Source organism: Natrix helvetica (assembly GCF_964273705.1).
Source record: "Natrix helvetica genome assembly, chromosome: 2".
In the NCBI taxonomy this organism is placed as follows: domain Eukaryota; kingdom Metazoa; phylum Chordata; class Lepidosauria; order Squamata; family Natricidae; genus Natrix; species Natrix helvetica.
This window is the reverse complement of record NC_138552.1, coordinates 16,205,736-16,224,248: the sequence shown is the minus strand read 5'-3', so window position 1 is coordinate 16,224,248 and position 18,513 is coordinate 16,205,736. Positions and strand designations below refer to the sequence as shown.

Here is an 18,513-nt window from a genome sequence, read left to right as displayed (position 1 = left end):
GAATGGAGATTTTGCAGTACCCTTCCCGCAGGAGTGGGGAGCGAATTGGGATTTTGCAGTATCCTTCCCCCAGGAGTGGGGTGGGAATGGGGATTTTGCAGTATATTTCCCCCATGAGTGTGGTGGGAATGGGGATTTTGCAGTATCCTTCCCCCAGGAGTGGGGTGGGAATGGGGATTTTGCAGTATCCTTCCCCCAGGAGTTGGGTGGGAATGGAGATTTTGCAGTACCCTTCCCCCAGGAATGGCGTGGGAATGGGGACTTTGCAGTATCCTTCCCCTGCCACGCCCACCAAGCCATGTCCACAGAACTGGTAGTAAAAAAAAAATGAATTTCACTACTGAGTCCAGGGCCAGGAAAGGAGAAGGAAGAGCAGTGATGTATGAACTATTAAGCAGACTAAGCACGTGCTTAGGGCACCAGGCCCAAAGGGGGCACCACAAAGCTGAGAAAGAAAAAAAACCCCAATGAAGATGGGGGCACCAAGATTTGTCAGTGCTTTAGGGCACCAGTGAGCCTTAATCCGCCTCTGGGGAAGAGGGTCTCTGCTTCGAGACGACACCTACATGTTTGAGGAACAGGATTATTCTAAAGACCCTCCCAAACCTCCTTGAAAGAGGAGGCAGGGCAGTCTTAATGGGCCTGATGGACACTTGCCCGTGGCCCCCACGAGCATAGGGACCCCATACTGATCTGTGCATGCCAGCCCTTCAGTGCACCTTGTATCATATAAATGCAGCAACCGTATGCCTGACTGAGTATTATTGCGTTTTTCAAGCCTCGTGTATGGCACAAATGTTTACCATGTTCATTAGTTGTTGCTGCACAGCATGTTTCTTTCTTTTTTTAAAATAATTTTTATTAAGCTTCTTTTAAACATTAAAAAAGCAAAGCACAAATTCCCACGCATTACAGCGAGTCCATAACAGTACCGCTGATGTCACTCGTATTTACACAAGCTCTTGTTCTATATTCTCTAATATATCACATAATCACTTAAAATATATTAATATTTACTTATTCATACAGTCTTATCACGTATGTTATCATGTTTCTAATGCTTCAACACCGATTTTGTTGGAAGGGCCAATAAAATAAATATATATTTAATTTTATTGACCATTTACAGCTTTATTCCTGGGAGTAGTTGTCGTAGAGCGGGGGGGGGTCGGTACACTGCTTGGCCCGGGGCCCATAATGCTGTTAAGGGGTCCCAACTCCGCGGCCGCCACGCGAGTTTCAGGGAAAGGGTCAGCCAGCGCCGGTCGCGCGTGGGAACAGAGCAAGGCAAACCTTTTCAGTGGGTTTTGCTGGGAAAGGCGCGCGCCGCCGACCCAATTCCCCCCTCCCCCTTCCTTCCCCACGCGCGCTCCCGCTCGCTCTTCCTGGAAAGGCGCCGAGCTCTCTCGGGTTCCCTTTGGCCGATCAATGGGAGCGGAGACCCGCGCGTTCCTCTGTTGTTGCCAGCATTAATGCGCTTTTAATCTTCGCAACATTATCAGAATCGATCCGCCCTCCATAGACGCACATCGGCTGGAGAAAGTGACACAGGCGCAGGGGGGGGGGGCGCAGAGGCGAACGGGAATAAATAGCAACAACCGGGGGAGGGGAAGGAAAATAAAGGAATCCCCTCCTTCCCCCCTCCTTTCCCGGTCTTTCTTTTCTTGGCTTCCCCCATTCCCTGCCCAGTTTGTTTCTATTTATTCCCCTCGGCCTCTGCGCCCCGTGTCACTTTCTTCAGCCCAAAAGCTTTGCTTTCTTTCCCCCTTCACTTTCCCAGGCATAAAAGGCAGCCGGTCGGCGGTTTCTCTGCTTAGCCCAGCGCTGCCCGTCCAAGCGGAGGTTTTGCGCTCACCCTCCTTCTGCCTTGGTGGTCCTTATTTTCCTTTCAAATGCCAAAAAGAAAAGAAACAAAAGGAAAAGTTCGGTTCGTACCTAGAACTTGCTGCGGAGAAAGCGGGCACCGGCCGTCTGTAGCGATCCACTAAGGGTAGCCTTAACCCTCCCCTCCCTCCCCCCCCCGACAGTTCAAGGGTGGCAGCAGACATGGGGCTTAAACACCCTGGTTCGTTTGGTTTTGGCTGATTGTGCTTCGGTTTGAAACAGCTTGGGAGGATGGGAAAGAAAGGGACGCAATTGCCAGTTCAGTCTTATTTCTCGCTAATTTAGCTCGGAGAGTTTTAAACCACAAAGAGGGGATTGGCGGGGCGCGGCGGGGGATATCTACGGGAAAAATCAATCGGGCCTTGCAGGCATGTTTGGGTTTTTTATTATTATTATTTCATTAATTACATTATTGTCTTTCCCTAGAAGCAGGGGCATCTGTAGGATATGGCCAAAAATAGAAGCTTAAGGATGCAATACAAGGGCTAGTAGAAGCACCCTTGTGGCTGCCATCTCTATTGGGCTCTCTCTCTCTCTCTCTCTCTCTCTCTCTCTCTCTCTCTCTCTCTCTCTCTCTCTCTGTGTGTGTGTGTGTGTGTGTGTTTCTGTGTGTGTGTGAGAGAGATGGAGGGAGGGAGGGAGGGGGAGAGAGAGAGAAGGGGAGAGAGAGAGAAGGGGAGAGAGTGGGAGGGGGAGAGAGAGAAGGGGAAGGAGAGGGAGGGGGAGAGAGAGGAGAGAGGGAGGGAGAGAGAGAAGGGGAGAGGCAGAGAGGGAGGGAGACAGAAGGGGAGGGAAGGGGGAGAGAGAAGGGGAGAGAGTGGGAGGGAGGAAGAGAAGGGGAAGGAGAGGGAAGGGAGAGAGAAAAGTGAAGAGAGAGGAGAGGGAGGGACAGAGAGAAGGGGAGGGAGAGGCAGAGAGGGAGGGAGAGAGAATGGGAGGGAGTGGGAGGGAGAGAGAGAAAAGGGGAAGGCGAGGGAGGGGAGAGAGAGAAAGGAAAGAGAGAGGAGAGAGGGAGGGAGAGAGGGAGAGAGAGGCAGAGAAGAGAGAGAGAGGCAGAGAAGAGAGAGAGAGAGAGGAGTCAAGGGCTCTATTTGCAATATCTAAACCCAGCCTCAGGAGCCTTCTGGTCAGTTTACCTATGAATGCATTTAGAGCCCTGTATCTTAACCTCAGCAACTAAGATGTGTAGACTTCAACTCCCAGAATTCCCCAACCAACTAATTCCTCCAAGCTCATTGGCGAAACGCTGATTTAGGGCCTGAGAAGATCCCAGGCATGGAAGGAAGAGGAGGACAGAAGCTAGCCAAGGTCCATAAGCAGAGCCCCTTATCTCTACATGGGAGTTACGCAGATGCCACTGACATTAGATTAAAGTCACCTATTGCAACTCAGACATGGGCATGTTTGTTCATATTTAATCATTAGCCAATCTCTGTCTCCCTCTCCCTCCCCTGGCAAAACAAAAACCAAAAAAACCAGACCTGTACAAGGTTACAGTTTCCAAAGTTCCTCACTTTGGCCTTTAGATGACGCTTCCCTTCCCAAACTCTTCCCAGAAAAATAGTCCGAGTTGAGACCATTGCTAGGACCCGGTAAAGAAAGCATAACAGCAGCAGACCCGAGGCTGAGAAACTTTGGGCCCTAGTTCAAAATGAGAGTTAAAATTTTAACCCCCCCTCCCTCCCTCCCTCCCTCCCAGAGTTGAGACAAATCAGCCTGTGCCCAAATGCACAAACAATATCCCAGCAGCGCTTAAACCTCAATGAAAATTGCCTAGTATTATTTCTAATGAACGAGGTTTCCTATGGAGTAATGGATTTGCAGGCACAATGTGTGGAATCCTTAAGAATCATCACCGCCACTCAAAATGCCTTCCGGAGAAGCCGATTTTGACCACTTTTGACATTCTTGCCCAACACCCAATTCAGTACCTAATTTTGAAGGAAGCAGCGGCCACACTGTGCTGTTTATAGGCCTCCTTTCATCCCCGGAGTGTGCACTGGGGAGCATCTGCATATACACGGATGCTCAGCTGTTGACCTCTGGCCCTCATTCAAGCAGCAGCTTTTCTTGGAAACCTGTATTAAATCATTTTCCAGTTTCCATCTTCCGTATGCCCCTCCCCACCGTAATTAGGAGAATTGCTCAGAATCAGAAACAAGCACCAAGGAGGAAATTGACTTGGGGGGGGGGGGAGGAATTAAGCCCTTGCTTCCAATTATTTTACCACGTGGAACAGCATACAATATTGCAAAGTCATCTTCCTGCAAGAAGAGGTTATTGGTGATTACTGTACCATATTATAGATGTATGACATCTTTGAGTGTCAGTTGCTGTGAATTAAAAGCAAGACTAGATAATTGTTCTTGTTGTTGTTGTTGTTGTTGTTATTTTTGGTGGGTTGCTCCATCAGCCAATATTTAGACTGGATTTAACCTTTTTTTTAAAAAAATCCACCTATCAATTTCTTCCCAAGGACCTGAGATAAGCAGGTGTTGTTGTTTGATGATTTTAGAAGTATTGCCACAGGATGTAAGCTGTTCCAATACAGCTGACTTTTTGAGGTTGACTGATAGGATGTGTCAATGCCAATGGTGTTCAAATGATGCCCAGATGTTTTGGGATTTCACCCACGCGGTGCCTATGATGGTTGGCACTACCTTTGCTTTCTTTTGACACAATCCTTCTATTCCTATTTGCCAGTCTTTGTATTTTGTGATTTTCTCAAGTTCTTTCTCTTTTGTTCTGCTGTCTTTAGGTACCTATTATTATATCTTATTTCTGATTGGCTCTGATGGAGGCTACCTATTGGATAATCAAGGTCCTCCCATTTGCAGTCATTTTTACAAATACAAGTTAGGAAGATTAAAGGCTCTGCTGGTGCTATTATATATTTTTTAATTAATCATATCATTGCTTTTAATCAGTAACAAGCAAGAAAAATACTAATCAAGGGGCATTATTATTACCTAATTATTATTCAGGAATATTGTGGATTTTTTCCCTAAGGAAAAAAAAATACACTGTATGACTAAGAAAGAAGGCACATTTAACATACAGTAACGTCACACTGGCATCAGTAAAACAAAATCTGCTATGAAAAAATGGCATCAGATTCATCATTAACTTTGTTAACAAAAACAAACAAATCCATCCACTCTCTTTGAGCCCCAGATATTTAATTGTTAATGGACAATTTTTATGTGTGTGTGACTGAAAGTTAAAGGTACATCTGTTTATTTCTCCATGCCAGGCTGTTTCTGATACCAGTGAGTTATTGGATTAGTCAATGATAAAGAAAGATTAGGCCCTACTATGAACGAAAACGTGCCAATACTTTTGGGAAACAGATCCTGGACCATGGAGCATAAAGCAGGTAAAATGTTTTCAGATGTTATTTTTATCCTTGTGTCATTTTACATCTAAGTGAGGGATGGAAGCTAACACCATTTTGGTCTTCAGCCTAAGCATTAAGTTTTCTGGAGCTATAACGTCCCCTTTTTATTATAAGTGGTAGCTTTTGTTTCTTACTTCACAGTCTCCAATTAAAAATATTGTAATCAGTTTTGAGTAATATACACATTGATTTAATATATTCAGTCAATCTGTCCAAAGGCAGCTGATGATCCATTAAAATGTTTTCTCCCCATTGGACCATGAACAAAAGGTAGTTACAACAAGTATTAATATTAGACTACGTATGGCAATGAATCTTCTGTCATCCATTACCTTAGATAGTGTGATGGCAAATAATGTTCATAAATATAGCAAACGGTCAGAGAAAAAGCTGATCTATGTCCTAAGAACCCTTTTCCAATTCTGGCAGGACCACCAACCATTTCTTGGCTGTTTGTGTTAGTGTTAATTCTATAATAGAGATGAATGCAACACACTTTCTAGGATGAAAAGAAATCAAGCTTCCACACCTTGACAGAAGGCAAAAAATATATTATTGAACAGCATGGTTATCAAGACTTTTTGTTGTGGGAGTTGAGAGGCTTTTTCTGTGCAGTATTCTAAAAATATTAAAGGTAACATTGTTGTAAAGACATATACAGGTGTTAATATAGGGTAAGTGGGTAGATTTTTCTCTCGTCCTTTTGGGATTACCATTAATATGTCCATTAAAAAATTTAAGAGTCTGAAGAAGGATCCGAGATCAATCACCTATGCAGATTGTGCAGTGATTTCTATGAAGGGACCACACAGAAATGAGTTTGGGAATATAGACACATGTGTCCTCTGAACATCTTCCACATATATAATAACCATAGTCATCTGTTCTATCACTAAGAAGATACAGAATTCTTTAACTTGAACAATTTAAGGTCCCCTTTCCAATCGAGCAACAATTCAGACAAAACCAACTTAGTCTTGCAATCCTAATAGAGACCAAGTTAGAGGGCTCGGTTAGAACTTTGTTTCTAAAGACACTGTCGAATTTACCTAGGTCAGTTTAACATTTTATTAGATTGTGGCCATTTCGGAGAAATTGGTGGCAAAGAAGCATGTTTTAGTTTTAAACCTTAATTAAGAAACCCATTCTGTGACTTTAAAAAAAGTCTCATTGAACAGCAATTGCAAGATAAACATTAAATCTAGATTCTAGATTAGCCTTAGCAAAAGGAGGCTTCCTTTGCAGTCATTCTTAAAATGGCATTTTTGATCGCTTTTTCTGTCAAAACTCCAGGGAAATGAATATGTACGGGTCCCAGACTGCTTTGCAAAAAAACCCGACGGTCAACAAAGGTTCCCACAAGATACCATTTCGCTAATTGATCCCTGTATACAAACAGATCTGTAGGTGTCTTAGGGAGTATTCACACATGCTATCGCCAGCTGCCCTTTTGCGTTCAGTGGCAGACAGCAAAAAAAAAAAAAAAAAAAAAGGGGGGGTTACTCTCTTGTGCCTAACACTACGCTGTATTTATGTCTGAAGGACGCTGGATGAGCTGATGGTGTTACATTGCAATGCGATGCAGATATTATAACACAATCCCCTCCCCCCAAAAAAGAAGCCAGTTAGAGGGGTACTACTATCAGGTTTCAGGAGATGAAATGCTATAAGCAAAGCCAGACACAGCCCAGTTATTATTTACTTTTAGGCCCTATTGATTTCAATGGGGAAGGCTGAAGTCTGCCTTTCAATCCTCCCGTCACAATCAATGGGACTTAAACGTGCCTAATCGAGACCGTAACTGTGCCATGCATTATTAACCGATCGCATCCGTCTACATACATATATTTAAGCGTTCACACCCTGCCCTCGCTCTCAACTTGACGCGGTAACCGGATACTCCCGTTTAAAGAAGCCCATACCGGGGGGGGGGGGGGAAACCGAGAGCGAAAGGAAATAACAAAAGTGTAAACATCAGGGAAGGTGCGAAGCGTGCGCGAATTTGCACGCCGGGGAGACACGAGGAGGCCAGGTTTGGTTTGCAGGCGTCAAATGGGGGGAGGGGCGGGGGGCTGTTTTCCTCTGTGGTTTAAGCGCCCACCCGACGCGCAGGAATTGCGCCGCGGAAGAAGGGAAGCTGTCTCCCCGCTCCGCAGCCTCCCTCGAGGGAGAAGGGCGGGAGGTTAATAAGGGGGCGATAATTGAAGCACCCCGGGTGTTGACCGAAGCCAGGGACTGCTCAAGGGCGCCAACATTGCCCGCCGTTCTTGCAAAGGGAAGGCGCCACTCCTTGATCACCAGCGTGGGTCCGGCAGTGTGTGTGTGTGTGTGAGGAAGACTCTCGTGTCTATGCGTTAAGAAGTGATGGGCTCCTTCTGAAGGGCTCTTTCTGTATTCCTAACTATCCCCCGAAGCTGGGGGTAAGGGGGAGAGGATTTGCCCTTACCTTTCGAATTTATAGGCCCACCTATACGTATAATGTGTAGATACTGTACCTTACTGGGATTGTCTAGCTCTTTTTTACTCTCGCGGCCTTCTCTCTCCCCTTGTGATGTTTCTCCTAATTGAAAATCGTTAAATTTAGGGGGTGGGTAAGGCAGGACCGGGAGAGGAAGGGACCGCGAGCTAGTTTTGCATATGTGTAATTTATCGCAAAGGTGAAAACAATTAACTGGCCTTTTTCTCAGAGCGACTGGGGACTCCGGGGACCTTTCATCCCCGCGACCAAACCGTCACCCTCCTACAAGGCGGGTTATAAAGCTGCGCTGCATTTTTTTGTTTTCGCTGTTTTCTTGTTAAAATGACACCTACCAGACGCTCCCATTTTTAAAAAAAAAAAATAGGGCGATTTCTATCTGGGCTCAGAGCCTAAATCGACATTAAATATGAAAAGAAACCAAGCCCGTCTAAGCAACTCTTCTCGCCCTGTGGGGCTCGAATATGCATTTTTAATGGCTCCAGGAAAGGAGGAGGGGGAGGGGGGGCGGAGGAGAAGAGGAAGAGAAAGCAAGGCTTCTTTCTTCTTCTTCTTCTTCTTCTTCGAGGCGCTCCAACCCGTCAGTGCTGACACCTTGCCCCACGAAGCGACAACCCCAAAAATTGTGGGGTTGGAGATCCACCACTTACCATCTCTCGGCTGCTAGAAGGGCCACGGCCTAGTGTGATGAGCACCCCAATTTATTCCCCCCACCCCGCCCTTCCCCCCATTATTCTTTCTTCGGCCCAGCTGACCGGAATCCCCGAGAAATTTTTTTTTAAATAATGGATAGAAAAGGGGGCTTTCTTTTTTTTTTCTTCCTCCTTCCCTTCGTAAGTTCTCCTCCCTGTTTTGCTGGTCTTCGAGAGACTATATTTATTTACTCCCTGAATCAGTTCTGCACATTTCGCTACGTGGGGAGGGGAGGGAATAAAACGGGGTGGAAAATGGAGCAGATGTGCAGGAAAAGGACCCCACCATCTGGCCCCAAGATCCGAAACCATCAGATGGCAGAGGGGCTTTGCACACGAGATAGAAAACCTCTTTCGTTCAAATACTCTCCAAAGGGTGATTTCAGCAGCTGGAATCTTTCCGGACGCTCCCGTTTTTCCGGGCCATGAGTGGTAAAGGATCTAAACCGCGCATTGACTTAGATAGGGAAGGGGGCGGAAGGGAGCGCCAATGGAGATCCTGCCCTCAATCCTGAACTGGGCAGCATGGGTCCCCCTTTTGTACGGAACCAGGCTGATTCGCAACAAGTGAGCCGAGGCTAATGCGCCCAATCTCCAAACCGGACCGAGTGGACGTCCTGGCCCTCATCAATCGACTAAGGGCTGCAATGTCAACAGCATGAATTGAATTTCAGGGTTAAAGGCTATAAGAGCGTATGCACGAAAGACAAATTCCTTGTGTGTCCAATCACACTTGGCCAATAAAGAGTTCGGTGCTGTTCTGTTGTGCTGTGTTGTGTTCCGTTCTCTTCTTTTCTCTTCTGATCTATTCTCTTCTCCCCCTTTCTATTCTATTCTATTCTATTCTATTCTATTCTATTCTATTCTATTCTATTCTATTCTATTCTATTCTATTCTATTCTATTCTATTCTATTCTATTCTATTCTATTCTATTCTATTCTATTCTATTCTATTCTATAAACCCTCGGATAGCCTGGGTATTTGGCACTGCAGACAAAATGGTGATTAACAGAGAATATACATTTTTGCTTAGGGTTGAAATGAGGAGGGGGTCTTTGGTACTCTCTGACCTTGGTGGTTTTCACGGCCCAAACTAAAGTAGTGCCATCGGTGCTTAGTAGGAATTCCCGATGGATGTCAACCTTCCCACTTTCCGCCTTAAGAAAGTTGGGGGCGAAGTGACAGCCGGCAAAGGCGCACCCTTTCGCCGAAAATGGAGCCGTTCCGCGGCACTTACTCCAGGGCATCGCACCTCGCAGTCCCCCCCCCCAAGTTGCCCTGAAGCCATCCCCGAAGTATGACCCACTCCTCTCCTCCCCCCCCCGCCTTTTCTTCAGCCTATTCTAGAATAAGGCCGTTTGAGGGTCAACTCTTCTGGGGGAAAAAAAGCAAAGCGAGAGGATTCCTTCTCAGCCATGGCTCCCGGTAATCCCATCCGAAGACTCCTCTGCTTCCAAACAGGAGTGTTTGAGGAATCCCAAAAAGGAATCGAGGACTGTGCGTTTTTCCACCGCATTTCACTTACTTTTGTAGCGTTTTGAGAAATCAGATTAAAACATTTGGTCATCTGCAGCTAGCATTACAAGGGGAAGATTAAGAGAGCGATGAACTGACCATAAAGAGGCGGGGGGGGGGGAAGGTTTTCCTTCCTGGTCCTGGCGCTTGGTTTATTAGGCTTGCTGATGATAACCCCCGCATAAAAGTCTGGTCGATATGCATTTCAGACGTTTCTCACGTTAATTATCATCGCTAAGAACGAATGAGAAGGCGGAAAGGGGGGAGGGAGAGGAAGGAAAGAGGAGGGGAGAAGAGAAAGAGAGAGAGAGGACCTCATCTGTGGACGCGCGGTGTTTCCAAACTGTCTTGTTAGGAAATGGGTGCGAAGCGTGCGGACACACACACACACACACACACACACACACACACACACACGAACAAAGGACGCCTATCTAGCCACGTCTCTTCTCCTAACCCACCAGCTCACAGCACAGCACAAACACGGGCGTTTGCATCTCCCCATCATCACCCGCGTGAGTTTCCCACAAGCGAGCGGCTGGGCTCGTAATTAAACGAGCAGGAATGCTAATTAATAATAAATCACTGGCAGACGTGCCAGATAAAACTCCCCTCTTTCCCTGCCTGCCTTCCTCCCTCCCTCCCTCCGGGGCAGGCTTTGCAAGCGCCCGGCAAGACAATCAAGGCAGCCGGGGATGCAAGCAAGCGCCTCTAAATATATACAAGAGATAATTGGGGGCAGGGAAGGGTAGGATGAGGACGGAAGGGGAAGGGGAGGGAAAAAAGATTTAGGAGCTCAGCTCCTTTCAGCGAAAGGCATCGCTGGGAGCCGCTCGCTGGCTTTCTCTCCCCTCCCCCCTCCCTAATCAATACCAGCCAACGATTAATTGCTACAGGCCAGAATCCATCAAACACAGGTGAATGAAGCAATTGTCAGAAATAGGCGGGATTTCCCCCCCCCCACTTCCTCCGCCCGCATTTTCTGAAATACATTTGTAAACATTCCTGGATGGCTTCCTCGCTCTGCGGGAAATCGGGCAGCTTATAAACAAAAGGTCGCCTCGGATTTAGAAGGCAACGCGCTGCGTTTGACCGAGGCCGCCAGCAAATAGCAAAGGCGAGGCGCTGGAAGGATGGCCGTTACCGTATATCGTTGCGCATTCTTGCGCCCTGCCTCCCCCGTTTATTGCATTTATTGTTTTTATTTTTAATTTTTTCCCCCGGAGCAGGCGCGAGAGGCAAAACAACGGTCGAATGCATCCTTTGCAAGACTCCTTATTTGAGAAATCACGGGTGTTCGCGGAAGGTCTCAACAGCTTTAGACCTTTAAACGCTAGGCAGCCTCAAGCGAGGAAGACTGCCCGTTCGCCGCGTCCCCGTAAGCCTCGCCCCGTAAGTGAAGCCTTTCTCCAAACGGATCCCTTTCCCCCTTGTCCGGAATGGGGGCACGGTGTATTTTTCCGCGACACGCATAACAGTGTCAAATGATCGAAACCCCTGGCCGAGTGTTATTAGAACAATAGAGGCGCGACTTCCCGCCGCGGCCGCTAGAGGATGCTGGCAAACAACTCGGCAGACATCAAAAGAACAATATCGGCGTACCCACAACACAAGCGATTGTTCTCGCACTCTTCGCTTCGAATCTATCCAATCTGTTCTGCAGAAAACAGCGCTCGTTTCTTCTTCCTTCCCCCCTCCCCTCTTCCCTCCCCCAAAGCCCTTCCTCTGAAGCATTTATTTGGTGGCTTAAACGCTCAACGCCTCATTTTTCACAACCCAATCGTGAATTTTAATTGATCCACCAACCCCCTTCTGCTCGGTGACTTTGAAATGATACACACCAATAAGTGAAACAAAGAGGAAAGGAGTCCTGGGAGAAAAATATGCATTCCCACACCTATCCGCATTAAGCACGGACGCCCCCCACCCCCACCCCACCCGGTTAACCTCGCAAACACGGTCTTTCAGGCTTCAGCCAAGGGGAAGCCGCACTTCGGCGTTATACCGCACGCGTGTCTAGCGGTACACACATAAACACAGAGTGCTGAAAGGAGCGCAAAGGCTAGCGTTGGAAGAACACGCTCCTTTCAAAGCACAAGGAGGCGTACCTTCGCCCTACAAGGAGGGGAATGGAATCAAACCCCTCCTCCTTCAAGAAGTTTACAGAGAGAGTGTTGGGACAACACACACACACACACACACACACACACACACACACACACACCTTTTGACCCAACGCAACCTTCGCTCCTCCAGAAGAGGTTATAGCCTTCTGACGACGGCTGCTCGAAGGTTGGACCCCTCCTCCAAGGGATCTGAAGGAAGAGAAGGGGTCGCCCTCCAGAGCAACGGAAGCACCAGGCTCTTAAGCCCAGGTTGGAGGCAGCTTAAAGGGAAGGCGTGTGAAAGCGGCCAAGGCGTTGTCTTGTTAGCATCCCCAGCGGAAACCGCGAGACAAGGGTCATGGGATACCCGGCCAAGTTCAAACGCTGGCCTGAGCGCTCTTACAAGGAGAACTCAAGCCGCCCCTCCGGACATATAGGGCGCTCTGCTAGTCAGTACGCAGGCACGTGAACACAAGTTTTCCCTCCCTTCCAGAGCCACCTCTGGACATTTGGGGGCTCTTTTGGGGGCCCCCAGGCGAGCCACTTACCCGCAAGTCTTAAGGCTGACATCCTCTGGAACTCGGGTTCCTGCAGCCATTTCCACATTCTTCGGAAGGTCTCCCTGCCCGATTTCAGTTTACTCCAAGGCTTAGGGTTCCTTAGAAGGTCTGAAAGGGTCCCCTGAGAACGGCACAGCACCCGCTGGGCGAAGATGGCCTGGGGGATGCTGTAGCGCTTCAGCTCGGCGGTGATTCTCTGCGCCACTTCTTTGGTGTTGATCTCCTCCAGCTGACCCGAGTTGCTCACCTGGCCGCTGGAGGAGGAAGGCGGCCTCTCCCGGCTGGAGGCCAAGACGGGCCCGTGGGGCTGCGGGTGGCCGCCGGGGTGATGCATCCCGTTCAGGTGAGCCATCATCGGGGCCGGAGGGGTGGCTAGGCCCCGCGAGAGGTGTTGGTCGCTCCGGGTCAGCATGGCCGGGTGGGCCTCGAAGTTGGGGCTCAGCATCTTCTCGGGGACGGCCGGCCCGTAGTTGTGGAGGCCCTGCTGGGGGTTGTGGAGGGAACCCAGGCCGTTGCCCAACGGCGAGAGGCTCTGGCCCATCCCGGCCATCTCCTTGTAGGGCCCGTAGAGGTTGTTCATGGCCGGGAGTCCCCGCTCGTCGCGCATCAGGGTGAAGCTGCCGCTGACGTTGCCCGAGAGGCGCTGGTGCTGGTGGGGATGATGGGCGTGCGGGTGGTGGGCGTGCGGGTGATGGTGATGGTGGTGGGCGTGCGGGTGGTGGAACTTGTCCGACACGGTGGAGATGGGCGGCAGGGGCTGGAGAGGCGTCAGCGTGGTGTAAGTGCTGGCCATGCCCAGGCCGGGCGGCGAGGAGTCGCAGGGCATGCTCATGGCGTGGTGCAGCGGGATGGAGAGCTCCGGCCGGTAGTCCCCTGCCCCGTCCAGCAAGGAAGCCATGCTGCTCACCATGGCCGAACGCGAGGATGCGGAGGCCAGCTCCTGATGGGAAGGCGGCGGGCCCGGGGGAGCAGGCGGCGGGTGGACCCGGAGCGGGCCGGCGCTCCTGCCCGGCGGATGGTGGTGCGGGCTTGGGCTGCCCATCAACTCCTGCTCAGGGCCGGCCGGCCCGTGCAAGGGCCCCAGGCTCTCCATTGTCAGCTCTGGGTTCATGGCGCAGCTCTCCAGCTCTTTGGTGAGGCATCGATAGGGGGTGCAGACAGCCTTCATTCAGTCCATGGGGCGAGCCGGCGGTGGTGGTGGTGGCGGCGGCGGCGGCTGAGGCAGCCGTGGCTCCAGGGGTGTGCTGGGCGAGGGCGGGGAGAGCGAGCGAGCGAGCGCTCCGGGCGCCCGGTGGCGGCTGCTGCTGCTTGCTGCTTGCTGTTGCTGCTGCGGTGGTGGTGGTGGCGGCGGCGGCGGCGGCTCCTTTCCAGCCCAGCGATTCGAGGCTCTTGCCGCCTCTTGGCTGACGGCCGGGGCGCGCAGGGAAGGGGGGGGGGGGTTCGCTCTAAGGCCTCTTAGTTATACCCGCGGGGGGGGAGGAAGCCCCCGGCCTTGCCGCGCCTCAGCCTGCCCAGCGCCGCGGCTGCCTCCTCGCCATGTCCGAGCCCTAGCCTGCCCTTCCGTCTTCTGCTGGGCTAGCGGGAGCTGTCCAGAGTTGCGCTCGCGCCTCGCCTCCCACCCATCCCTCTAGCCCGGCCCCCCGCGCGCGAGGAGGGAGGGGAGTGGGGGCGGGCGCTCCTCTCCGATTGACCAGCCTCCCGCCCAATCTGCGGAAAGCCTCCCAGCAAGCCGTCCGAGGAGGGAGAGGAGGGGGCGGGGGAGGCGCAGCTGCCAAAGCCCAGCCAATGGCGAGCCGCCGTGGGGGCGGAGCCTGACCGCGGGAGGCTTCAAGCTGGCCTGAAAGGTTTTCAGGCGCCGGCTCTCCAAACGCCGCCGAGAGAGCAGCGCGAGAGGATTGAAAAGAGGCTGCGGCCTCCGGGCTCTCTTGACCGGGGGTCGAGTCAAGAGGTCACCCCGCGCTTGGGCACGAGCCGGGACCCGTGCCTCGCAGAAAGGCAGCGAGGGGAGGGCCCTGTGGCATCGTGGCAGGGCGGCCGAGCCACGCCCCGAAGCTAAATGACCACAATAATAAGAGCAACCGTAGTAGTAGCAGTAATAATAATCGCTTCGCCGGGTCTCCACAGACTCGCCTCGCGTGAGGGGAAAGCAGGCGGACGTTGCCCTTCCCGTTGAGGCAAACGGGGGAGGGGGGCCTGTTCTTTTCCCGCCCTCCGAAGGGGAGTCTTGTCAATCCCGGCGCTCCGGCGGGCGACGTCCCGAGCGGCCTTTGCGCAGAAGCCCCCTCACTGCTCCAGTCTGGAACGCCGCCTCGCCTCAGTCCCGGTCGCCAGGGCGGGCGCACTCTCCTCTCCGGGTAGAGGTTGCCATGGGGGAGGGGGAGGGGGTGAAAGGCGGGCTGGCCTGGATCTGCGGAGCCCCCTGCCAGGCCGTCTTCCTCAGCTGCGCCTCCCGCGCGGCGGCTGAGAAGAACCCGGCGCCGAACTTCGCCGAAGTTGCTTTCCCGCGGAGAGGCCGCCGGAGCGCCTACCTGCTTTTCAGCGGCACTCCGCCTGGTCTGCCGGCCCTGCAACCCAGCCCGGTGGGGGGGAGGAAACACCCAATAAATAAAGCCGTGTGGATGCAGGTGCAGATCTCTTTCCGGAGAGGCGCAAAAACAGAGGCGATCCTTAGGTCGAGTTGCTTCGGATCCCAGCGCATCGCCTTCCCCCACCGCCACCCCCCATTGCTGTTTCCAATGAAATCACCATAGACACTTTCTTCCTGGAAATCTGCCCCACGGGTACTACATTATCGTCAAGTTCCCGAGGGCATTGAAAAGCGAGGTCTCTGCCCCGGGGACATTCCTAACCAAATCTTCCTTTGCAGCCCGACGGAGAGCAAACCCAACGCCTCCCGTCCTAAAAACAAGTGTGTGTTCGTCACAACGGCTGCTAAGTTCGGATCCAGCCCACCATTAACCTCCGCTTGGACGTTTTTATTGATACCGCTTTGGACGTGGGCAACACACGGGGAGAGCTTGGAGAGGCACCTTAGCGTCTCCCTCCCCACTTTCGACGGCCCTCTTTCCTCTAGGAAACAGGAAACGGTCTTAGTCCAGCGTATAAGCACTTTGACTGGGTAATAAACTTGGGCTGGGCTCAACCAGGTGAGTTACACCCGCCGGATGGGAAAAGCTGGAATTATCTCCAAAGGCTTAGCTGGCTCGCTTGGCTTCCTTTAAGGTCTTTCGATTTCGTACAGAGAGGGGGTGTCTCAAAGGTTGGCCCGGGATATTTTTACGTTTGAAAGGAAAAAAACAAAACAAAAAAGGTGCCTAGGCCTATAATAATAAAGAGACCAGTCCGTGTTGTTTTAAACGACCGCGGTTGTTCTTTAAGTAAATCTTAAGGGCCGGAGAAACACGATTCGGAAGACTTGCACGTAGGAAATGCAATAGAGGATCGACTGCGTTCCATTTTCGGCTGATCTCATTGGCTGGGAATTAAATCCCTTCAAATCTTTCCAGTCCAGGCTGGGCCCAAGCCGCTTTCCAGGAAAGGCGCCTGGGCCTCGAGTTGTTCGGAGACCCCCCCATCCGGCACAAAATAAAGACAAAGCGGGACGATGATCGAAGAGGCAGTGGCAGAATCCGGTAGAAAACGGATGGCTGCAAAATAAACTCAGGGGAAGGGTTCCCAACAGTGATATATTTCCTCGCTTCTAAAGTTGCTATTTATGCAACATTAACAAATAATATTTGAGGAGGTGGGTGGTGGTGGTGGTAATCCAGGACTCTAAATACCCCAGGGTTATCTGCCGATCTGCAATAGCAGCGTCCTAAGTTCCTTTACTTAAAAGTAACCTCACTAGGTTTAGTAACTCAGCTTGCCTGAGTTTTCAGATTGAAAACTTCCCATTTTAGTCTGGAATTCATCCTTGTCAATTTAGTAAACGCGCCTGCGGCTTCACTCTCCAATAAGCGGGCAACCCGGACTGACTTTACATGAAAGTAAAGCTCTCCGGATGCCGCACGGTTGGGCCACTTTAGGACTCTTAACAGCTAGCTTTGGCCCAGCCTTGCCTCCTTCCATTGCTTTGATGAATTTCTTGAGTAAGAGGAAGGGATCGCCCTTCAAAACCTGCTGGACCCAGCTTGGCTTAACCGCCCGGCAGTCCAAAAGTTTCGGCTTTCTTTACGAGGGCTGGGGGAGGGGAGGCGTGGGGTGTAAGAACAGGTTGCCCCCCGAAGAAGGGTTGAGCCCGGCTGAGGTTGCGCAGATGTTGCCTTTGTTTAAAGAGACAGCAATTAAGGAGAGGGGGGCGCATAAGTTTGAAAAGCGTGACCTATTTTCTTTTGATCAGCTGTCAACGGAAGAGCGGGGGGTCTTCCCATAGCAGCCCCTTTCCAACTACTTCCAGCTGTTAGAGAAAACCTGGCTTAGAAAACAATTTGGGGCGGGCTGCGGAGAAAGGAGTCCCACTTTGGGATTAGAAAGAGGGGGGGGGGCTGCAAAATCAGCGTTGAAAAATACCGGCCAGTCCGAAGCGTTTTGTGTGTAGGGGACCCGCCGATCCCCCTTCCTTCTTCTGAAACCCAAAACTTGGGAAGCCAAGTTTATTCTGAAGTAACCAAAAACTGTGTAGGTTTAATTGGGATTTGCTTCCAAAGTGAGCAATTGGAGAGTGATTACTCGAAGGTAAAGCTAAAGATCACAGGTCGCGGAACTGATTGGCCAAAAAGAACAAAATAATAATAATAACAATAATCCCAAATCTCTTTAGTTAAAATAAAATCCATGCGGGGATGGAATGTTCTTCCGATTAAATTGGCCTAAAATGCAATAAAAATGGAAATCTTAGGAGGCAGTTCTCAATGGGCTTATTCGGAAATGACTTCTCAGCCAAAGTACATAAAACAAGGTTATAAGGATGGCGACTGTAAATTCGCAGTAGGTTTTCCTTGTCCAGCTAAGTTGTGCTAGAGATTTCCAAGCCTTTCTGCCTTTATGGAGCTGTGAAATCTCTCTCTCCCATGCATATATTATATAGGTAGGTGTACACACAAAAGCACATTCATATCTACGTACATACACACAACATACATACTAGGGAAGAAGAAAGGATATAAAAATATTAATCCATTAATTTTCATTTTTGTAGATCGATTCAACAAAAGAAAACCGTCAGATTTTTTTACCCATCATCATTTAGGCTCATACCAATGCTGCTTCATTCATTTCTGTTGCATTATACTATTTAATGAAATAAAAACGATTCTTATAAATTAGTTATGTATTTTTTAAAAAATAAGCAATGCTGTTAATTATCTACTTATTGGCATTTTGCAGGGAGGGCCTGCTACCATTCTTTTATTTTTATTTTTATAAAGCTGGCTAGAATGGATCTGGCTAGTCTGGGATATTAGGAGGATCCTGATTTGGGTTTTGGGAAGGAAGAATTCAGATTTGAATCCAGGGAGGTTTTGCCTGACAGTCTCTTAGAATTTCCCTGATTCCATATCGCTTGATTGTAAGGATTTTTTTTTTGGGTGGGGGGGAGGGAGTCTAAGTTTTTGAAGACCTTTCTAAACTTCTTTGGGGCAAAATTAAAATATCATCATCATCATCTCTACCTTGCCAGCTTTACACTTCCGGCAGAACTGATTCAGAAAAATGTTGGCCTTCCATTTTTTCCCACCCTTTGACGATCCAGTCGGAATCCGGTTTGCCATCAGAAGCCTGATATTGCCTATTAAAAATTAACCGCCCCTCCCTACTTTCCAAGACTTCTGGAAAACCCTCGGGTTCCCCCTTTCGTGCCCTGGATGGAAGGCGACCAGCTCAGTGAATGAAGTGACCAAAACAACCGCTTCGCCCAAGGAAAAGGAAGTCTGCCTTTGGCGT

The 18,513-nt window shown here is 50.1% G+C and overlaps 1 protein-coding gene across 1 annotated transcript in view; it reads right to left on the bottom strand.

The window, feature by feature from the left end:
- The window catches only part of ONECUT2 (one cut homeobox 2), an 81,810-nt gene extending 67,707 nt beyond the window's left edge, over positions 1 to 14,103 (bottom strand). Inside the window, exon 1 of the mRNA XM_081945718.1 lies at positions 12,619 to 14,103. Within this exon, the coding sequence (XP_081801844.1) occupies positions 12,619 to 13,798 (1,180 nt within the window). The 5' untranslated portion in view covers positions 13,799 to 14,103. The remainder of the gene's footprint in view (positions 1 to 12,618) is intronic.
- Between the last annotated feature and the right edge of the window lie 4,410 nt (positions 14,104 to 18,513).